Source organism: Wasmannia auropunctata, unplaced genomic scaffold, assembly GCF_000956235.1.
Source record: "Wasmannia auropunctata unplaced genomic scaffold, wasmannia.A_1.0 LD336064.1, whole genome shotgun sequence".
In the NCBI taxonomy this organism is placed as follows: Eukaryota; Metazoa; Arthropoda; class Insecta; order Hymenoptera; family Formicidae; genus Wasmannia; species Wasmannia auropunctata.
The window spans coordinates 676,556-699,722 of NW_012026826.1; the positions used below are offsets into that span (position 1 = coordinate 676,556).

The 23,167-nt window shown below is 44.1% G+C and overlaps 1 protein-coding gene across 1 annotated transcript in view; it reads left to right on the forward strand.

Annotated features, from left to right (window-relative positions):
- Positions 1-23,167, forward strand: part of LOC105450258 (polypyrimidine tract-binding protein 1) — a 332,980-nt gene that overhangs the window by 238,312 nt on the left and 71,501 nt on the right. Inside the window, exon 6 of the mRNA XM_011690014.1 lies at positions 1,426-1,575. Within this exon, the coding sequence (XP_011688316.1) occupies positions 1,426-1,575 (150 nt within the window). The remainder of the gene's footprint in view (positions 1-1,425; positions 1,576-23,167) is intronic.

The following is a 23,167-nucleotide window of genomic DNA, read 5'->3' on the forward strand; positions in this document are numbered from 1 at the left end:
AATTAGACAAATTATGAAAGGCTCATATCAAATTATAACGATAATGGAACTGTTGATCCAAACTAGATAACGTGCTAATAATCTTATTTTGAACTGTGGTGATAAACAATCTTTAATATTACACGGAAAGAACGATTTTGTTGAAAGACCTAAAAATTTTGCTAAAAACAGATCTGAAAATAATTTTTTATTGAATCATTAAAATAATTTTGTTGGAATGTTAAAACTGATAAGTGTTGCTATAAAACGTTTTGATATTCTAGCAATCATTTTGCTAAAAATAATTTTGATTTTTGAACAAAAATTATTTTCAGATCTGGATTCAGTAAAATTGTTCTTTCCGTGTATATATAAATACTTGAAGTACAATATAAATTATCCCAGACCCTTTTACATATCGGTCATTCTCAGTAGGAATATAACGAATTAAATAACTAACCTTATATACATGTAAACGCATTCGCTCGCAATTTATAAAAGTTGTACTTTAAGTATTTATATAATATTAAAGATTGTTTACCACCACAGTTCAAAATAAGATTATTAGCACGTTACACCTAGCTTGGCTCAACAGCTCCGTTATCGTTATAAAATCGCTCTTTCCGTGCAGGTGTATTGTAATCATTCGTATATATATAGATTACAAATAGACTTTGTCTTTACACCTTAACTGTTTCGTTAATCGGCGTCTGCAATGAGATTTAAGACTCAAAATTTAAAATTGACCAATTATAGTCGATTATTCATCTCACGTGAGAAGATGCCGCTTTAGGCCCAGTTTTACAATGCACGATTAACTCGATTTAACCGAAGTTCAACTCGCTTTATCTTTTTCTAATCTAAGAATCAGAAAGAGATAAACAACAAGTTAAACCGAGTTTAAAGTTAATTTTATATTTGTGGAACCGAGCCTTAGAGCGACAACTTTAATTTTCGTCTCTGTGTTTAACTAACGATTTTTACTAATCGTTGGCCAACCCTGTCTTGAAGATAAAAGAAATATATTTAGAAATTTATTAACCGTTAAAATCCGTAATAAATATAATACTTAAAGGAGATAAAGTATTTAATCCGTAATGACACACTTAGGTTGTAGGAAGGTATATACAAGATTATTATTATTTACGGTGTATACGAAAGAAACTAGGGAAATTATCATAGAATATATAAATATATGGGGAGTGTTAAATGTTAACTACGTTTGTACAATTACTAAACCGTTGTTATACGCAGTAATAGGCTCAGGAGGGGACAGCAAGATTATTTTCTTAGGTATTACATGATCCTAACATCTTTTCTTATTTATGAGACCATTTATATCTTTTTTTTCCCCTTTCCGGGCTATATATTTATGGCGAGACAGACATTAAGTTCTCAGCTCATTTTATCCGACGACTCACCGGGGATCCATCCTTTTTGTTTCAGGTTAAGCTCGACAAGAGTCACAGCGGCAAACCTTCCAGAGTCATTCATATCAGGAACATACCTAACGAGGTGACAGAGGCAGAGATCATCCATCTGGGTCTGCCGTTCGGCCGTGTCACCAATGTACTTGTTCTCAAGGGCAAGAATCAGGTAAGTTCGAATTAATTTCAGATCGCTTATGCGACTATACTATAATCTACTTCAAATCGAGAAGACGAGATCGTTGTAAATCGCTACTTCGTGCTAATAGCAGCGCAAGCTAAAAGTATAAGATAATAGTGAAAAATTGAAGCGGCTGACCCATATTTTGTACGTAAAAAACGGAGAAAATGAAAGTCATCGCTTATATTTTAGAGTTCATTTTTTTTACATACAAGTTCATTTTTTTATATACTCCCTTTTTTTTATATATATACAAAAAGCGGGTTAGTCCACTGTGCAGAAAATTTCTCAATTAATATCGACGCATGAGAGAAGAAAAATTGCGCGGAAGAATATCCCATTTATTCGGGCCGCTCGATCGGCGGAATCTTTCAGCGTTGCGAGGCGGCGCCATCGTTCCGTATAACGACGCCGTTTACACGTGCTCTGCGACATTGTACTCTTGCCGGGAGATGAGAGTGTTGCAGCGTATTCGAGAGAGGGGAGGAAAGAGGGAGAGAGAGGAGGGGGGGGGGAGTTTGTGCCGCATGAATGACGCGTTTCGACGGCCGCGACGCGCATGGATGGCCGTGCAATAGCGGAGACAATTGAATCGCCGATATACGTGGTCAAGTCGAGTCGATTCGAGTAGATTCGAGTCGAATTGGCGATCGTCCGTTTAAGCATTATTATCCATTATTACCCGCGCCGCGCGCCACTCCGCTCCGCTCCGCGGACGCGACAAAGGCGACCGTGCTCTCGACCTCATGGAAGCGCGCAACCCCTCGATGTACCATCGTCATCCTCGTCAGCTCCCGCTGCCCACCCGGCAGCTCGGCCTTTCTATCGACGCTCGTTCGTGACGCTACACGCATCGCAAGGCTATTATTTCGTACGACGAGAGCCGGTTTATCGAGTTCCAATCTCGGTTTATCGAGCAACGTTTCCCATCGGCCAAGAGAGCTTGTGCCCCGCTGCTCTCGTGTTATCCGCTGTAGATGCCGCGCTTAAATGCACTTACGGGTCTCTCTTACGTCGATTGTAAAGGGATTGTCGAGCGATCTTTTTCTCCCGGCCGTTTCGGTTTTCCCTTGATTCGCGAAGTCTCGTCGTGTTTTTAACAATTTTACCCCTCTGCCTGGAATATCGGTCATTAATTATGACTGCTAAGGTTTTTACTCAAATTGTGTTCTGAGTTATCCCATTCCAAATGACCAAAAATTGGTTGAAAAGTGTGATAGCCCCTCAAAAAATGAATAAAACTTGTGTTTTTCTGGAATAGCGGTTATTATGACGGCGTGTTCCATGTAACCGGGTATCCAGAGGTGTTCCGGATAGAGGGTTAAGATTATTTATACATTAACGTGATGCTTCATTTTTGAAATATAAATATTTAAACATGTAAATTGTGTCGAAAGCTTGCATCTCCCGCGTGCAAAGGGAAATTTCTCATTAACGAGGAGATAAATTATCTTTCGCGTTTCAGCAGCTGCGATTTGGTTTGTATAAATTTTAATGCTATACCCCTTCACCGCGCGCGTTATGCTTGGATCGAAGGCCGTCGGAATGGCAAATTCGGAGCAATTTCGCCGCGTAACTATCGCAGCGGCGCGATCGAATTTTACGAACGATACTAACCGTCCGGCGATCTCTCGCTCTCGATCCCGGCGGGTACGCGCTCAATTACGCACAAACGAAATTATACGTTTACCGCGAGCGCGCGCGAGCGTCGTTCCGCTTCTGCGTGATCAAAATATCAATTCGCTTTCGGCGACATTAATTCCCCCGCTGTCCGCCCGCACGTGCGACAATACTCGCCAGAAGGTTCAACGTCGCTTCATAAAGCACTGCGGGTCTCGCGACGTGCGTCGCCGGCACGACACGACGACGCATTCAAAGTAATGACGCTTGTCCATCTCTCGACGCATCGCGACTTTACGCCCGCATACGATGCAATCGCAGGAAGTGCTTCCTCAGGTACACTCGGCTGCTCCGTATCTCTTATCTGCATATCTAATTTTATTACGGAAAGTATAGATTATCTAGACGAATATTAATGACAATTTATATTGTTGATCATTGATAAACTTAATCGAACAAAAATATCATATATATTCCTAAGAAATAATACACAATAATTTTCTAAAATTCTAACGATATAGATTATTTGATATTATATAATCTAATGAGAAATATGTGTATGTATAAATAATATATAAAATACTTAACGTTAGATTATATAATATTATGTAATCTGACGTTAAATGTTTTATTTATTGTTGACATACATATTTTTTATATTGATATTTTTTATATTATACTCATATTCATGTTTTACCGTGCTTAATTTTTGAATTTAAAGTGAATTTAAAGATGAATTTGCGTGAGAAAAAGTTTGATTATACACACTTTTTTCCCCCCATAAATTATTTTCTATATAGCGCTCTGCACCACTGTTCTGCGCTACGTCTGTCGTGCAAAAATAGAATTTTATATAAAAATGAACAACGCACGTCCAACGCATCGCCACAATGTCTCTCTGCAAAATCCCACAACTTCCAGTTGCAATGATTACTCTCAGCAATATAAGCACGGATTGCAAAAATGGGCCAACAGCTTTATATTGTGTATACGCTGTGCCAGATTTCGAACAATGTAGATAGTCGGCATACCGAAACTTCGTGTATTCCTTTCTCGCGTTTGAAAATGCATCGAAAATTCAGAGATTCACGCGTTTTTGATACTTCGGGAAATAAATTAATAACTATATCCCTCGAAATAACGAATATATTTAAACACGACAAAATTCACTTTTAATATTTCGCCGTCACAGAAAAACCCCGATATCAAAAAAGCGGAGGGGTTTATATATGTAGAGAAAAAAAAAGGACTGTTTATTTAATTTAAACACACGCATCTAGTAAACGTCAGGCGAAATTCGCAGAATATTTCATTAATTTCGCTGATAGACGATTACATTTAATTTGAATAATACGGGATTATATAATTTTATCTTTCTTTTTTTTTTTAATGACGCTTAACGTTTGTGCTCGTGCCAGGCCCCGATCAATGAATTCGTTCGAATTTACTGGCGGTGCACCGAAATCCGCTTTACCGTCAGTTATTTCAGGGAAAGTGAAGTGGGGCGAGGAGGGGAGGTGTTTTTCATGCCGGCGATTCCTCGAACTCGCGCAAAATTTTTTTCGATACGAATTAATGGCGAATCGTCTGAAATCACAGGGGGAGCGCGGCAAGGATGTGATTTGAGGGTGGACGGGATTCGAAGGGGATTAAATTGGAACACCGAGTATTCATCATAGCTTACCGAGCGGGGAATATTTGAATAACTTGTAAATCCCCCCTCCCCCCTCGAACGCGTATTTGATGGCGCGCTTCGATTTTGAATTCTCCCACGGCTCGTTTTAGCCCCCCCCGCGCCCCTGCGCCAGGGGTCTAACCAACCCTCTGCACTCCCCGATTCTATCATACTCCGCTGAGCTCCCCTCGTTGTAAATCGCTAAAACATCGTTTTAGTCAAAAGTTACCTCATTACGTCGATGATCATTACCGCTAATCTTGCTTAAAAGCGCCCGTGTTGGGCTGCGTTTATTAACAAAATGCCTGGAGTGTAAAATTTCGATTTGTTATACGTTAACAATCTCAAGATTGGTATAGAAAAAAAATATACATACGCGGAAAGAAATTTCAGAAGAACAATTTTGCTGGATCAGAAAATAATTTTTGTTCAATAATCAAAATTATTTTGTTCGAAAGTCAAAATGATTGCTAGAACATCCAACCGTTTTATAGCAATGAATGCCTATCATTTTTAACTTTCCAACAATTTATTTTGATTATTGAACAAAAATTATTTTCAGGTCTGTATTTAGCAAAATTTTTAGACCTTTCAACAAAATATTTTTTTTGTGTATACTTCCGTGTATACTTTTACGCGCATTGTACGGATGAAGAGGACATTCTTAATTTTCTCTTCAGTTTTTTTGAAGCGATATTTCGGTCCGCTCTGATAATAAGTGAAATTAATTTCGCTAATTACACTATCACGTTGTATCAGCGCGTTCCTCCCTCGTTATTTCGATTGCGTTTCGAGAAATTTGAATCCTTTGGGTATAAAATCAGGGGGATATATGGAATGTGCATGAACCTTTCATCGTTTGCATGTCGCTTCAAAGCGCATTGCCTAATCAGCGTGGTTAATTGCAGCCATGCGCTTTGCGCGAGATACACGCAATAGGCGAAGCGTCCCTATTTGGAATCCATTAAATGACTGCGCCATAAACGGACACAGAACTCCTTCAAAGGAATGTTCGCTCAACCGTCATCATTACATTACGCGAGTCTTGCGGGGTTAATTCCCTATTTATAGTATATCCTCATTTCGCGAGAGTAACTTCGACAAAAATTGGATTACGATATCGAGTGTTTGCCGAAATTATTTCCGTTATTTCTGTCCGTTCCGAAATACTTTCATATCTCCGCGTCACGAACGAAATACTAACGTCGCAACGCAGTCACAGTTTTCTCACAAAAATAATTCTCGCACGCTTTTTTTTCTCCCCCGCGCATTTTGTTGCGACCCAAATTTGGAACAGTGTTTTACACACGCAAATTGGAGGGAACGTATTAATTTCAACTCCCGACATAAACGATCGGACGACTCGTCCCGAAATGTTAACATCGCGCCCCTATATACCGTCGAAACTTCGATATCTGCAAGATCGCGACGTGCGTCTCGCACGCACTGGTGGTGCTGACTCTCCGCGTAGCGGAAATCTCGCGCGCCGCGCGAGCACCGCCGCTAATGCGTATGTAATTTGCGCGAGGGATGATGGGGTTGGGGGGGAGGGGAGGAGGGGTTAAATCTCTTCATCTGGCTCAATGCGGCGAACCGGTGCATCGATGCATTACTTTAATCCCCTCCCGTAGTATAAACGGCGCGGCCCCGGCTCGATTCGCATTATCATACCTGTTGTGCGTCACCGTATTAGAGTTATCAGTGCGCGTATATGCGTGTGGGGTATGCGAGCACATTAAACGCACTCGCATAATCTCTCTGGAGCAGGGGGCTGGAGTGGGGGGGGGAGGGAGGGGGAGAGGGACTCATCGACAAAGCCTCGTCGGCGAGGTCTCTGAAAGCCAGTCCGGGGGTGACCTCCGGGGTGATTTTCGCAAATCCGAATGTAAGAGGAACGCGATTTTGTCGGACCCTCCAATCGTCACGTTGTGGATCGACGATTTTCAACGAGAGTGACGTGATCATCCTTGTGTCTTTCCTTGGCACCGGCATTATCCATTGACGGCCGGCATATGGAGTCTCATTTCAATCGCTTGGCGGAACCTTCTTTTGCCTAATCTTACGAGGAACGAAAGTTCGTATAATTTATAGAAATAGTATATACATATGGTTCTTATTTGAATTGCAGCGTTAATTCGCAAATGGAATCTAATTTACCCAAATTGCGATAACCTGGACAACGCAATTTCCTACCATCACGAACAGGAATTAATACAATCGTAATAATTAGGGAATTATGGACAACAGTTACAGCCGTTAGCAGCAGCTGAGAAAGCTGCTTCCCCGGGTCGGAATTACGGCAAATCGCAGACACGCTCTCTGCGTTCCGCAAATGCAATTTCCCGACCACCGCCACCGGCGCGGCGCGCGGCTCCCCCCCCCCTCCCCAGAGGGCTCTCCGTTCAGGAATCGCGACTCGTCCTCCCTCGGTCCGCTTTCGACGCGGGCGCGTCCGCCCGCGGCGGCCAAGACAATCCCTAAGTAACTCGATCAAGTGGGGAAACTCGCGTTATTATCGTACACTCAGGGCTTAAGCTTCCCAATTACACGCAAACAAACGGCCACGACGACGAAGACGACGACGACGACGACGATGACGATGACGACGGGGGAGAGCGAGGAAGCGCATGTGCATTACGACGCAGGTAGTAAATCGAGTTTCACGATGAACCGCCGGTTCCCGAGGCCGGGCTGACCCCCGCAGGCACTTTCACCGTGTTTGCTTTGATTCGAAGTTTCCGGTTAAGTTGGTTACCGGAACTGGCTCTTTGTCCGATCCCGCAAACTCCCTGCACACCACCGCCGCCGTCCCCCTCCCTTGTCTCCCTTGCTTGTGGATTTTCCGCGCCGCGATCCTGTATCGCAGCCCTTCGGACCGGCGAGATTTATCCGGTGGGTTTGAATTTGACGAAGGGAAGAATCGCCTATCGCCCGCAAGAAGTCTCCTCTTGCGGGAAACTTGTCGCGTTCGTCAAACCCTGATGGCCGTTTGCGTTTCAAAAGTCTGTCGCGCGCAATTCGCGATGTGCGCACACGAAACAAGTCTATAACTCGGAACGATGTGTGCGTATTTTTTAATTAGAAAAACTTTTATAATAATAAAAATATTTTTACGCCCCTAAAATAAATATAACGCTACACGGCGCCTTCGGGGGAGACGCCCGGCGTACAGATCGTTGGAAAACAAGTCTACTTTATTTATCGGAACGGCGTGAATTTCTTCTTGTTACGTACGCCGGCAGTTTTTTTGTTTTTTTCTTTTGCCCGCGCACTGTTGATTCCGCCATTAGGCCGTTTTTTTCTCACCGAAAAATTCCCACCGCGCGCATTCAACTTCGACGCAAATATCAGTCAGTCAGACACGCGTTCGTCGAGTCTGATTTTCCTGTTTCTCCTCGTTTTAATTAACGGACCGGGGGCGCCCGTAGGGGCCGCGCCTCTCTCTCTCTCTCTCTCTCTCTCTCTCTCTCTCTCTCTCTCTCTCTTTCCCTCCGTCGGATATCCGGCGTAGGGCGCGGCCCTTCGAGGAAAAAAAAGAAGGAAAGAAAAGGAAAACGACTATCGATCAACTATCCCCGGCATTAGAAATGTATTTCTGCCACGTTTTGTTTAATCCCGTCGACGCGAGCTTTCCATTCGCCCTGTCGCCGCCGCCGCCGTCGCCGCCGCGCCGTGTTTGCACGGTCTCCGCCCTTAGGCGGCCTCTGACTTTCGCGCTCCGGTGTTCGATCTACAAAAGCGACGACCGTCGCTCCGCGAGAGTATCCAAATACGAGCGTTGGCACGTTTGTTATACCGGAACCTCCTAGGATTTTAGTGACGCGCGCGGGAGCGCGCGCATCCAGCCAGGTCCTTTTAATCCTCGACGAACGGCCGCGGCGGCCTTCGACACTCACGGCGGACGGCATTATCCCACCCCGGAGTTTCTCGGACTTGACTTTGTTTATCTTCCGTCCGTTGAATTCGATGCATTTTACGCGGTGCGTAAGTTGCCAAGAGAAATTAAGGAAAAAAAAAGTGTGCCCGATCGTTGGCGCTATCGCATGCTCGGTCTGCAATCTTATCTTCGTATGTGGATCACTGCTCATTTATAAAAGTTGGATACATCATTATCCAGCGTGTAAATAAACGATAGGATGGAAAACGTATATACTGCGTATATATTCAACGCTTTCGGAGCGCGAGTGTATCATTGAATATTCGTAACCCAATTCCCCGCCGCGAATCCCTGTTTGTCTTTCATCTCGAATCTCGTTTCTTGCACGAGAAAAATATCCGCGAGCCCTTAAAATATGCCACGGCGCCCTTTTCACAGACATCAGTCGTCGCGATCTCTCGCGCGCGTAATTTAATTAAGAAAGGGAGGAAGCTGGTGTGTGTGCGTGTGCGTGTGCGTGTGCGTGTACGTGTGCGTGTGCTTCGGGAAGGGAAAAGTCCCTTCGGCTACCTCTCATATGATTAACGGCGACTTTTCAATTTTCGGCTAATTAATTTGCCGAGTGAACGACGCGCGCTGTTAAAAGGGGGCCGCAAAAAAGCATCGCGGGGCGGTTGCGCGCGCTCGGGGGAGAGCCAGTTGGAAATAGCTGTAAAGGGCAGAATGCCACGAGCACGATAACGCCGCGGGGCAGGCAAAACGTAATAACTAGTGACGATAATATTAATATGTATATATATTTTAAATTCAATTTAAATTCAATTAAAGTTATATCTCGCGATACTAATAGCAGTCGTCGCTCATTGTAAACGGAAGCGGTGATGATGACGGAAGAAAGGAAGGAAAGAGGGATTGACGGGGCAGAAGGGAAAAGATCGGTCGGCTTCAGTTTTATTTTGTGTTCAAACGATGTAACTCTAATTATTATACACCGCGTTCGTTTCTCCGCGATGGACTTTTCTCTCCCCGAATCTAATTAACGATTCTTCCTTCGCGCGTCGATTAGTCGACGTGCCTTTGTTCTCGCGAAGAAAACGCGACGACGACGACGGTTAAGTAAAAATATCCATTGTGATTCGCGAAAACGATCGACCTTGCCGCGTTCGTTGCTGTCACGTGTTAATCTCGAGCAACGTTGACTCGCTGTGGAAGATAATTTTATTATGTCAAACGCAGAGACAATGAAATTTCTGGTTAGCGAGCACTCGAGCGGTTCCTGAAAAGGCTCCGTCGAAAGGCATCCGAGCATCCGAGAGCTCTCCCCGGCAAGAAGAGAGACCGCCGCGTTCGAATACCCGATCACATCGCGCCGCCGTCGGTCGCGCGACACGCGCGTATTTAGATTGAAATGAAATTTCCATTATGCAAATGCGCGGATGCACGGAATGCGTGGGCCGTTCGCGGGGCCGGGCTATCGATTCGCTCCGGGTTCGCGGGCGTCGCGTGCAACGCACTCGTTTATCTAAATACGGGTCTGCCGTCTCCTCGAAACTCCCCGACCCACTTTTTTGCCCGTCCGCCAATGACATTTTGATACGCTCGCCTTTTTGTGCGTGACGAATCATCTCTCTTCGTCTCTGTAATAAATAATAATTCTGCTTTCATTCCCTTGAAAAGCCATGTCGTTTGCTGCTTAAGAAATAAATTCCGGAAAATCGGAGAACGTCGGAAACGAAAAGGAAAGAGAGAAAGGGAGAAAGAGAGAGAGAGAAAAAAAAGAGAGCGAGCGTATCTCTTTAAATTCAAATAATTCAATTTTTCTTGATTCTCGACGCAAAATGTAGATCGGATAGATGTAGCTGGTACAGTTAGCGTATAAAAAAGAGAGCTTGTGGATTAAAAATTTATAATTCGAATCGATCGTGCTATATATCGTGAATTCTACGAGGATGAGATACATTTGAAATTCTCTGATGGATATCACTGGCATTTAGAGAGATTCGAATTCTATGACGTGCAATAATGGATTTGTACGTATACGATATGTAATTTGCGAGCGGATTTATTCCCTCGCGTTTCTTTCCGAAAACGAGCTGCGCGACGAAAATGTCACGCGAGAAGACTCGAGGGCGCGGCTCGCTTCCTATTTTGCAAGCATGCGTACGCCTTGCAGTATTTTACACGCTGAGAGAGGGAGAGAGGAAAAGAGAGAGAGAGAGAGAGAGAGAAATAGAGAGAGGAGCAACGGCACGATATCAAAAGGCTCGAGGCAAGAAGACGGAATGAAAGAGGCTCAGCTCGTTGGGCATAGAAAACGCGGCAGCGACAACAATTTCTTTCCATCCACTTGCATCCATCATAGAAAATAATTTGCATTACACCAGTCATTCTCGTTACCGTTTTGACAGATCAATTCGAAGACTTTTTACTTACTCGTGATTTAAATACAAGCTTTCCATTTTCCTACCGGACGATCTAAATGTAATAATAGTATCGTAAGCAGCATTTTTGGAAGCTCTTGGCTTCTCGTAAAATTTTCACGGATAAATTGAAATCTATGGAGTTCTCATCAAAATAGACGCATTAATCAATTTATTTGTGACTTCAATTATACGTGTATTTGTGGTACTCTTATGGCGAATTATGTGCATACGCCGTTCGTATATCTACGATGGATTTGCGTTCCGAATTAATTGGCCGAATATTCGCCGTGCAGCCGCGATCGAACTCTCGTTTAATCTCTCGTGATTTCGTTAGCGATTGCGCATTTTAATTCGTGCCCGCGCGATTGCCATTTTTCCTGAACATCCAATTTGCGCGAAACGTTAATCTCGTTTCCTCGTTAATACGTCTCACGGTCTTCCCTCGCCCCCCCCCCTTCTCCCCCTCCTTCCGATCCCTGCCTCTCCTCTCACGGCTCTCACTCCCTTCCCCCGCCGCCCCTTGGGCGTTACAGGCGAGAGATAGAAATTCATCCCTCGTACGTGTGCGGCATCCTTTAAAGTTTACGACGGCCGGCGACGGACGTACGTTGAGCCCGGGCGAGTGAAAAGCTCCGACCCTAGTCGGTCGCAAGCGGCGTCGACAGACGGCGACTGCAATAGCGTGACGAGATAACCGCTCCGCGATATGTGTGTCCTTTTCCTTCTCTTTCTTTTTTTTTATGTGCTGCGCAAGCTGCAATTGCGAGTCCGCGAGTCTCTTTCGCCGTACGGTCGTCCTTTAATTGTCCATTACGAAGATAATGGACGCGTTACGGGGAGGGGGGGGGCGCCGTACGTAATGCGATGTCGAATTTTAATTACACGTGCGCCGTAAGACGGCGAGCGAGCGATCGTTAGTCACGGTACTATAGATTACGTCGCGCTACGATGTTTTTTTTGTTTTTTTTTTTTGTTTGTTTCCTCGAAAATTGTCCCGACAAGCGCGCGATAATAAGCTCCGAGCTTTAACGACCGCGCGGTTCGCGACGAATAAAATGTGTATACCGTATTCACGGCACGCGGAATGTGTAAGCAGTATTGCTTTCCTCCGTAACGTCCGTTCGCCATTTGTGTCCGCTGCTATTTTTTTCTTTTCTTTTTTTTTACAACCATCCATTTTCCCTCCGCGACCAATCGCGCACGCCGACGTTTTCTCTTTTTAAATCCCCGTTAAGAGCCTCTTTCGGACGTGGCGCGCCAGAGTGGTGCTGGGGCGCGCGCGAAATTTTCGACGGTTCCTCGAAGGGGAAATGGCCACCACGTCTTCGGGGGCCGCGGCTGTTCGCGAATTCGGGTGGGCGATTCGGCCGAATCGTGAAACGCGCGCCCGGAACGTTCGGAAACTTTCGGCCGTCTCATTGCGAGCGTGTATATAGCCGCGGGCGTATATACGTTTAGAGAGAGTGGTCACGTCTCGAAACGGGTTAAAGACTTTTACGACCGGCCTCTGGAAACACGTTCCCGTGGTGCCCGTTCCGTTCCGTGCCGTGCCGTGCCGTAGAGGAAGGGCTCGGGCTCTTCGGTTCGCTTCAGACGTCTCGCGAGGACGGCCTCTCGCCTCCGTGACGGAATTGCGGACGAGAGCACTCGCGCGCGCGCCTTTTATGACTACGTGGACGACGTAAAAAATAGAAGGAGGCGGACGAACGCGCGGCAGTTAACCGAGTCTCGTACGGCCGTGTACTGTTTCGACGCCGGCGGAAGTTGTGGTGCGTTATATGCGCGACGTTGCGGGCAACGATCGCGTCCGATAATTCGCTGCTAATCGCAGTTTCACGAATGCGAGCGAGAATAACAACAGAATGGAGTTCGTGTATAATTGCTGTGTGCACGGTGCACCTCACGCAGTACACGCTTCGCACGCGATCCTATGAGTCGGAAATAATTCAGCGAAAAAAAAGGATGGGCAATTCAGAATTAATGCAAGTTTACCTTTAGTTCTCGCACCTCGCCACAAAAAAAGGCGAGGAGCGAGTAACGAGTACATATTTTAGAAGTAATCGCATAATCTAAAGTAATTGCGCCAATTAATAATTCGTAAATTACTTTCTCCTTTTTTTTTTTTCAAAACGTTAAACTGTACGCAAACGATACATATTAAGACAATTAGATGTAAAGAGCGGCCGCGCCGCGCCGCGCCGTCTCACTTACATCTGGGGCGGCATGGCAAAAATATCACCGGCGGACGTTGAGAAATACTCGTCGTAACTACGTTGTCGTGGTAAATAGTGGAGCGAAATAAGAAAAACGGCGTGGAAATATGACGCGATGCATCCAGTGGGATACGCGGCGGGTGAAACTTCAGGTCTCGAATTTTCAAACTGGAAATTTGTTGGCTATACGTGCCGCATGAGGAAGCACCTCGGAGACTTAGGGAAATTAATTACTCAAGATGAGGAGAGAGAGAGAGAGAGAGAGAGAGAGAGAGAGAGAGAGAGAGAGCCGGAATTGATGATCTTGAAGAAAGGAAAAACTGACGCGAAATTACTCCGTTGAATTTGAATTTATTCGAGTAATTATGAACTCGCGCGTCCATAATTTCAAGATTTCTCCTTCTACACAGTCCGGTTTTGCATGCTTCCGAGAATCAAACTACTTATCGTCGAGAACGACTTATCGTCGTTCTGATAAACTATAAACACGACGAGATGTATCGCGCCGAATGTGTGCTCGCGCGGCGGCTGCTAAACGCTCGAAATAGAAGAAGCATCTCCTCGCTCCCTGTCCGGCGCGATACGATCGATTTGCTTGGACGCGCAAGGCCGATTAATAAATTGCTTCCGTTCAATTATAGGCCGTGATAAATCGAGCCGTCTACAGGTAGTCGCCTCGCTCGTCAGCGAGGAAATTGAGCGACGCCCTCTCTGGCTCCTCTCTCTCTCTCTCTCTCTCTCTCTCTCTCTCTCTCTCTCCTGCCTCTCTCCCCCGCATGACCCGGGCACGTACGTTCACGTATACGCATACAGCGACCCTACATCCTCGCAAAGTTGGGTGGGAAAATTGAAAAGTTAGTCCCGTCGAGATTGACTCCTCCCGATCTCGGCGCACGGGATCGTTCATGAATGTTTCCGCGGGAGTTAAATCGGAGGAAGAGCTCCGCCTGAGCGCTCCTCGCGCTGGGAAATCGGCTTCTTTTTTTTTGTGTTAGTCGTAATAATGCGGTTATCCGGATTCGATAGTGTCACGTAGACGCGTCGCGAATAAAGTTTGCGAAACTTGTTTGCAGGACTTAAGTTTCCGCGAACTCTCTTTTTTTTTGTCGCGACCTCACTTTCGCGTCGTTCAACGTCGGATGTAGTATGTGGGATGTGTATAAATGTCCTCCTGGCAGAGAATATTCGCTAATTCTTTTTCTTTTTACAGCGTTTTTTATCGCGCACTTCCGAGTCGCTGTGTGTATCGATAATAATATATCGCCGCTGGTCCGTGAAACGAGGATAAAAAAAAATGCAAAATTTTGCGGGACGCCGGTCCCGTATATCGGGAGGGGGAAAAAAATATCGTTCGCCGAACGAGTCCGCCACGCACGAGCGAGCAGCGAGCCGGCTCGGCGCGGCGGCGGCATGCCGAGGAGCGTCGCGTCGGTACGGTCGGGCGAACGACAAATTCGTCGTCCCGACATCGTGGAAGGTAACTCGGTTAAGCGACAGGATCAATGCCGGGGTTATACCCGGCCCCCGGTCTTAAGCGAGTTACTTTAATCCAATCGCAAACAGGATGGGATCCGATTAACCCATGTTAGCCGGGCTATTTCCAGCGATCCCCGATCGAGCTTGAGCTTCGAGTTCTCACGCTGTGCTCGCCCGGCCTACACTGTATTTCTTCCGTATTTTAACAACGGGGCTTTTACTTATATCGCTCAGAGCGCGATGTTGTGCGCGCGAAGGTTCCTCCCCCCCCCTCCCCCCGATCGAATAATTATATATTTCGGAAATGGAATTTAAACGTAATTACGTAATGTAAGCTTGATTTAAAAAATCCAGAGGTAACATCTCAGTCTTGCGTTAAAAGTGACACAACTGAAAGGAATGTGATTTTTGAGATTATTATTTTGAATTAGGTAAACATATTAGCCTATCAATCACCAAAAGTCTGAGAAACTAAATTTTTGTCACTTTTGAAGGATGCGATATATTGAACTTGCACTTTTAGAGCTCGTCAATTTTTTTGAGTTTCAATTGTGAGATTATAACAAAGATTAGAGTAAATTCTTTGATGTTACTATACGAGAAGGATCAAAAGCCCGAGAAACTAATTTTCTTGTGTCACTTTTAAAGCAAGAATATGATATGTTGAACACGTGTGCGTTGCACTTTTAAAGCTCGTCAATTTCTTTGAATTTAAATTGTTGAGATTATAATAAAGAATAAATTATTTGATGTTACAAAACGAGAAGGATTGAGAGACGTGCACTTTCTTTCGTTTTTTATACTCTCTAAATTTTTTGGAGTGAATCTCACTACAAAAGATTGAAAATACTGCCACTCAAGTGGCCGCGTGGCAGTATTTTCAATCTTTTTGAGATTCACTCCAAAAGAGTGAAAATTCACTCCAGAGAATTTAGAGAGTACAATATGTGTTTACTGCCTCACGAGTGGCTGTTCGTTATCACGATACCAAGAATACAAGATGCAAAAATCGCTCGTTATCATACAATACATTCGAGATGGCCTTGTCGCGTCATCTAATACATGCGTATAAATATATATAATTGTCCGAGCAACGAGCAGCGTTCCGTTCTATTTTCAGCGTTTTCCCTCGTTTCAAAACTCGGATCGCACAAACGTTGCGCACATTTTACACACGCGTGAAACGTAATTCGATCATTTTGTTGCGACTATTAGATTTCATAAATCGTATTATCCGATAACACTGCGTCGCTTATTAAAGCTTTCCGCGGCGTAATGCGATTTTACATGCTTTGTTCGTCAGCGGATACCGCAATAACGAGTGTGTAACGCACACATCGCTCGCCGCCGCCGCCGCCGCCTCCCACAGGCGATTTCCCGGCGTTTCTCGCGTTGCAGCGGGAGGGAAAAAAAAGGGAGGGAAAAACGAGCCTGGACCGGGGGAGAGGCTGCTTTATAGTACCGACATGACGGATACGATGATCATTAGCACCATTAGCGCAACCTGCATTCGGGATCAAACGCTGAGCGGCTATACCGGCTCGCTTCGTTCCATCAATAACGACCTCCTATTGTTCGCCTCCCGTTCCCTCCGCTCCCTCCCATTCTGACCAAACGCGAAATTACGCAAAAGCGAGAAAGAAAGGAGACGCTTTTTTTTCCAACGGGATCGCCGTGCACAGCGAAAGATTTAGCAAAAACAAGGGAGACGCGCGCGACGAACGGGGGTGAAAATAGTACGATAATAACAACGAGACAGTTTTATTTTTGCAACACGACGAGCACGAGGGGAAGAGGGGGGGGGGATGGGACGGGACGTGACGAAGTGAACGGCGGGAGTTAATTTTTGAACTCGCTCGCATGCGTAAACGAGCGCGAGCGTGTTTATCAACGGATTTTCCGCGTATCGGCCGTAAAACAGCGTGTTGTGCGTACACGCAAGAATGCGCTCGACTGAACGGGAGTAACGGGACAACGCTCGTCAACGCGTGCGCGCGCTCTCGCATCAACGCGCCCCGTGCGTTCGGACGTCACACGCCTGCCGCGTTTCTCGTCCGGCTGACGAGTTGACGGGAGAAGGGCCTCCTGAGAATTGAACCATACCGAGATTCTCTCGTCCGAGATGTTTTTACGCGACGTTATTTTACGCGACACCTGTGCGATTTAGCGATCTCCCTTCACGCTGCAGCTGAGACGATCCTTGTGTATACCTACACGGAGAGAATTTTTTTTTTAATTTACCCTGCAAAACATGTTAATTGTGGGACAATATAGTGTTGAGGCAAATTTTACTGTACACTACGATAAATTTTCCTGTAAAATCTTATTGTAGTGCACAGTAAAATTTGCCAAAATACTATATTGTCCCACAATTAACATGATTTGCAGGGTAAATTTAAAAAAAAAAATTATCTCCGTGTACAGTAAACGCGTGCGCTCTTTTTACCATTTGTACCATCCTCCGTTTATTCGGTAACTTCATAATTTATCTCAATTTTTGAAATTTCTCTACATCTTTTATCAGAGCCTCCTCTCGACATTGCGAGAAGGAATCACGATCAATTTAGATCGATGTGCGAGGCTCATGAAACTGCGCTTTACGCGTCAACAAGATTTATCTGCCGCTGAAATAAAACGGGGGTATTGTTGCGGATAATTATACGATTGTTTTGTAGATTATTAAATACGATGGGTCTCTCTCTTGGCGCGCGACAAAAACGCAGAATTATTTTCGCCGAATTATCGAGCGATGGCGTGCTGTGTATTGTAACGGCGCGCGTTCGCCGTCGAAATTTTTTGCGTTTGGATTTTCCGTCCTCATTAAAGATCGCCTCGAATAAACATCCCCCAATCATGCACACGCACAAGATCACTTCCCGCTTTCCCCCTCCCCCTCCCTTGCCTCCCTCACCGGCGATAATAACGAAACGTCTGAATAGCCGACGGATTACAGTCGCACCGGTCGAAATAATTACGCTCGGCGAGCTGCGCCAAAATTTTCGATTCATTAGCGGAGTGTCTCTCTCGCGCGTTCTACATACACACGCGCGGGGGTGAGGGAGGGGGAATGCGGATGGGAAAGCTGCAGCTGATCGAGAGGAAATAACCGATCCCGCTTTTCGCGGCTTCTGCCGCGGGTTTGCAGCGCGTTAAGCCGCCCGCATTAAATACACGGCAAATTCGAGAATGCGGCTCTCCCCCCCTCCTTCTCTCTTTCTCTCTCTCTCTCGCGAAATTCGTCGAAACATTACGTGCGCGCCCGCGAGCCCGGCGTTATTAAACCACTTTGGGATGCGGTACGTGTGTATATTTTCGTACACTCCCCCGCAGGGAGAAAACATTTTCTGTGTCGAGGGCTACGGATATAATTGCTTTTTCGTTACTCCTGCCCTAATAATACGTATCCTCGCGCACCGCGATTATTTTTTTCGAGTTGCTATGGTGAAACGCTACGGGATTTTCAAGTCACGCATTTATTCGGACTTTCTCATTCGGAGAGAAGTTGACTTTCATAATGCAATGTTGGGCGTGATAGAGCGTCTACGTTTCGTACGCATCAATCTCGTCAAGAAAACGCGACAGAGGAGGACTTCGCGGTCCCACGAGTTTCCCATTAGGGAGGAAAGTGCCTTTTCTCAATTCCCCCGAAATTTTTGTGTACGTTTTGACCGATCTAAGATGGTATTTAATCTCCCTCTCTCGGGTTTTGAGGATCAACCCTCGGGTTTTGAGTGGTTTGCGTCGCGTTCGTAGTAGGGGATCCCGCTACTTTTTCCGACCGAATCTTTTGAACTTCGGAGTCCTTCTCGTTCGCTAATGACGACGTCCTCAAATCCCCAGCGGTCGCTTTACAAATGTGATCAGGTCTCGGATCGGGAGATAGCCCATGTCTTTGCAGGCCAAGTTTTTAATCGCTCGGCCTTCGGATCCGCTTGCGGCCGCACTTGACTGTCGTTTTGCTCAAGCCCGGCGATGTTAACTCATTTCGCTTTCCTTTTACAAACCATTTTCATTTTGTATTATTTAAAATCATGGTTATTTAAATGTTCATAGTGTAGTATATCTCTCGCAAAAATATTTTTAACTCTTAATTGTAAACACGCACACACTAGAATATAAAATTCTAAAAGTTTTTATTTTTAGATGTGAATGAAGATAAACAAGAAAAATTATTCTCTATTTTCTGTATATGTACTTTTTTACTATTTTTAAAATATTTTTTGGCATTGTGCACAGAACCAAGTATTATTTATTTTTCTAAAAAAAAGACATAATTATGTCAAAATTACGATATATGTAGAAATTCTTCACATATCCACAGTTGAGGATTAAAATTTACTTATTACTTCCACCACAGTTAAAATAGTTTTGTGTACATATAATATCTCTTGCCTTTATCAAAAATTTATAATTACGTAGTAAAGAGGATTAGAAATTCTCCATGTCCCTGCAATATGTATAAAAGAAGAGGAAAAACTGGCAATATTGTACACTGTATAATAAATACGGTTTCGGTAATTCATGGAAATGTTGCGGAAAAGGATTTTAATGAGTAAATTTTCAATCAAAATCGAAAAGTAAACTTCTGCATTATAAATAGAAAAACAATGGATTACGGGATTACTATTGTGCGTGCATATTGGAAATATTAATTATTATTGTTAAAATTTTAATTAATATCATAATCTTTGCGCAACAAACAAGAATGACTGCAACTATACATATACGCGAATAAGTTTATTTTTTCGAATTCGGATTATGAATGTTCATAAAAATTCTGAGCTGTAGAAAAATATATATGTATTTTGTAAAATATAAATATATATATTTCGTGAGTTAAAAATAAATAAAAATAAATATATTTCATAAGATACGTTGCTGAACTTTACGTTAACGAAAGAACAATTCGAATCCGAATACGTGCGTAAAAGCGATTGTTGCGATACAAACGGGAAAAGAAGCCTTCATCTCTGACACAGAAACGTTTCACAACAGCTGTTTTTCTTATTTCTTCACAAATCGAACATATTATCGAAACTCTGAAAAAGAATCGACCTTGTTGAGAGATGCGAATCATCTAACGACAAGTAACACTTCGATAAAGAATAAGGAAACCCTGGAAGTAAACGAAGCAAGAGTACGAATGAAAAACTGTTGCGGCGAATTTGGCGAGGGAGTGTGAGAGTAGCAGAAGGAGGGAGAGGAGGAGGGGGGGGGGCCGAGAGTGGAATTCTAGTGCGCGAAAGGAAGGACAGGTACGACGAAGGTGGTGAATACCTCCGAAACGAAGAGGGATGAGGGAAATGCCCGTCGTTGGCGAACCAATGAGGATCGAAGCCGCAGAAAAGCCTTTGGTGGGAACTCCGGGTGGTGACCCTTGTACCCACCCTCGTCTCTGCGCCCACTTTTCCCGTCCCGTCACTCACCCTCCCCCCGCCTCGGCTTTTCCTCAGCTCTCTCTCTCTCTCTCTCTCTCTCTCTCTCTCTCTCTCTCTCTCTCTCTCTCGAAGCGTTCCTCTCTTTGCCGTCGGCAGAGTCATACAAGTCGAGCAAAGCCGATCGTACCCCGCTCTGTATCATGTAAGTTCCTTCCTCTCGCCCGCCTCCGCCCGCGCGTCATCGGACTTTGCCCTCTAATATCCCCGGGTCCTGTCATTTGTACCCTTCCCTGCGACTGAAGGCTGGAAGCTGAAACGAGCACACGCGCGCGAGGCTTGATTTTTCGACAGACGCCTTTTCCTTTTCCGCGCGGTTCGTGAATCGTTCAGGCGTTGACTTTCGTAATTCGAGACCGCGAGTCTGGAATTCCCCCCCCTCCCCCCCGAAGCTTTCGCCCTTATTTCTCATCGCGGATTAAGATACGTATAAAAGATTAGAACGCTAATACGGTCAGCCTCCTCAGAGACACGCGTCAAACACCGCTCGATATTAATTAATTAATAGCCATTGCCGAGAGCGAGCCTAGTTTTTGTGCGGCAGGGCTTTCTGTCCCCTCGAGAATATACGATAGTATACTTGGGCACATAATTTAATTTCTCCGTTCCGCGCGCGGTCTTCCTCTTATTTTTCTTCCTCTTTTGTCCGTTCTTTGTTCTCTCGCCACCCACAAATAAACAACGGACCGCTCGCTTGCCATTAAGATTTTTTTCTCCCCTTCGACCAATGGAAAAGTTTTCGTGCCCTTTTTACAGGGTGGCAGATAAGCAAATAGTCTTACAACCACCACGGCGTTGTTTGGCAGTGTTATTTCTGGGTGTGAAACTAACTCGAGATCCCATCTTGCTGTTGTTATTAGCTAATGGTACCTACTGAAGTTCCGCGAAAATTCGAAATCAGAGAATGTGTATGTGTGTGAGTAATTATAGCGGTGGTAGTAAGTACATGTATTTGAAATTTAGTACAAGTCTCCTCGAGCCATTATTAGCAAACTTTACAGTCGTTAACGAGATTAACATTTTCCAAGGCAGCAGAAAGATACTTGATTGATAAGGAATCTCTCAGACATGCGCGCACGTAATCTAATTACTTTACGGTATTTTTCATTCGTTTAATTGAAAAAAAAAAAAGATTATTTTTATCATAGGTCGCTTATCTTATTTTTATTTAAGAAAGAAATTCCTTTTTTACTTTCGTTAACGAGATTAACATTTTCCAGGGCAGCAGAAAGAGATGCTCAATTAATAAAGGAATATCAAACACGCGCGCATATAAGTTGTCTTAACTCTCTAAATTTTTTGGAGTGAGATTCACTCCAAAAGAGTGAAAATTCACTCCAAAAAAGTGAAAGTCACTCCAGAAAATTTAGAGAGTAATCTTTACGGTATTTTTCGTTCGTTTAATTGGCAAAAAATGATTAGCTAGTTAATCGAAGGTCACTTATTTTATTCTTTTTTTATTTCCGACTTCTTTCGGCCATTACGTTATTCGAAAAAAATTGCCTGATTTGTCGTAATCGCCGGCAGTCTCGAGGGCACCGGCGAAATCTACAATAGACCGGACTCGGTTTATGAAACACCGCGAATAAAGTTCGCGTCACCGAGCAACCGAGAAACGACATTTTCCTCTCGCGTGGGAAGTTTCGGGGCTGCTTCGCAATATCTACGCTTTATCTAACGGCGTTTATGATCTACCGGTATCTTAGTCCGCCGCGACAGGAGATTATATGGCGCACTTAAATTACGCTAAAGTAAATTTTGCCGTATCGTCGGAATAGCGCGAGAGGCGACGGTGCGCTGTCGTTGCTTATTTTTCCTCGTGGAGAACGGAATTCCGTGATATCGCGATATTGTCGTCGTGCACACGCGAGCCGACTTCCGCCGCGTGGATGTGTGCAGCGTGTCAGTGTGTATGCCAAGCTCGTCGGAACGCGCGAGCTTTAATTCGAACCGATATAATCCGCTTAGTCAGGGCGCTTATTAATTTTTAGACTATAGCAATTGGATCCCCGAGTGACGCGACGGGCCGACCGGCCGCAATCACCGAATTCGGCGAAAAAGATATATATATCTTTAACTATTTATTAAAATGTTACGAGTAGACATTTTTCTCAAATTTAATCTTTTCTAAAACTTAAATTAATGATCTGAAATAAATGTTGAGAACAATTTAAAGCTATTTAAAGAAATTAAATCCGCAAGTATTCAGACAGCGATAACAGGCGATGGCACAGACCGTCATCATAAATAAATACCGATTAAGCTTTGATTTCATATGGGAAAGAATCTTTCCCCTCTTAATTAGCAAGTGATAAGGAAGTGATGAGAAGCTCGCGCGGGGGTTCTTGTCACCTGAAAAGGTCAGTCTTAGTCTAGGCTTTGACCATTCCAGACCATCTCAATACAATATAATCACTAACTCAGCGTTCATTATCTTAATTTGAAAATAATATTTCATCACATCTACAACACCTCAACGTCACTGATAAGTTTTGATCAATAACAAATCTTGATAATCACTTTTGATTATATCAGTGAATTTCATATTTATATATTCGGAACAACTGCTAATTAAAGGTAAATTTTATTTTAAATATAATTTTTCTTTGAACTTGAATCCTGATCTTATTAATTCCTAAATAATTTTTCATTAAAAAAGTGAATTTAATATAATTTAATTTTGAAGATCAGATTTCAAACTCAATATTCTTAATTTATTTAACCGTCCTTTCCTTATTTTCCGAAGTTGAATTAATTAATTCGAATATTTCATTTCAAATCTTTCATTGTCTAATTTAAACCGTTAAATTCTCCAAATTAATTTTTTAAGTTAAATATCCAACATTCCTAATCTGATTAAA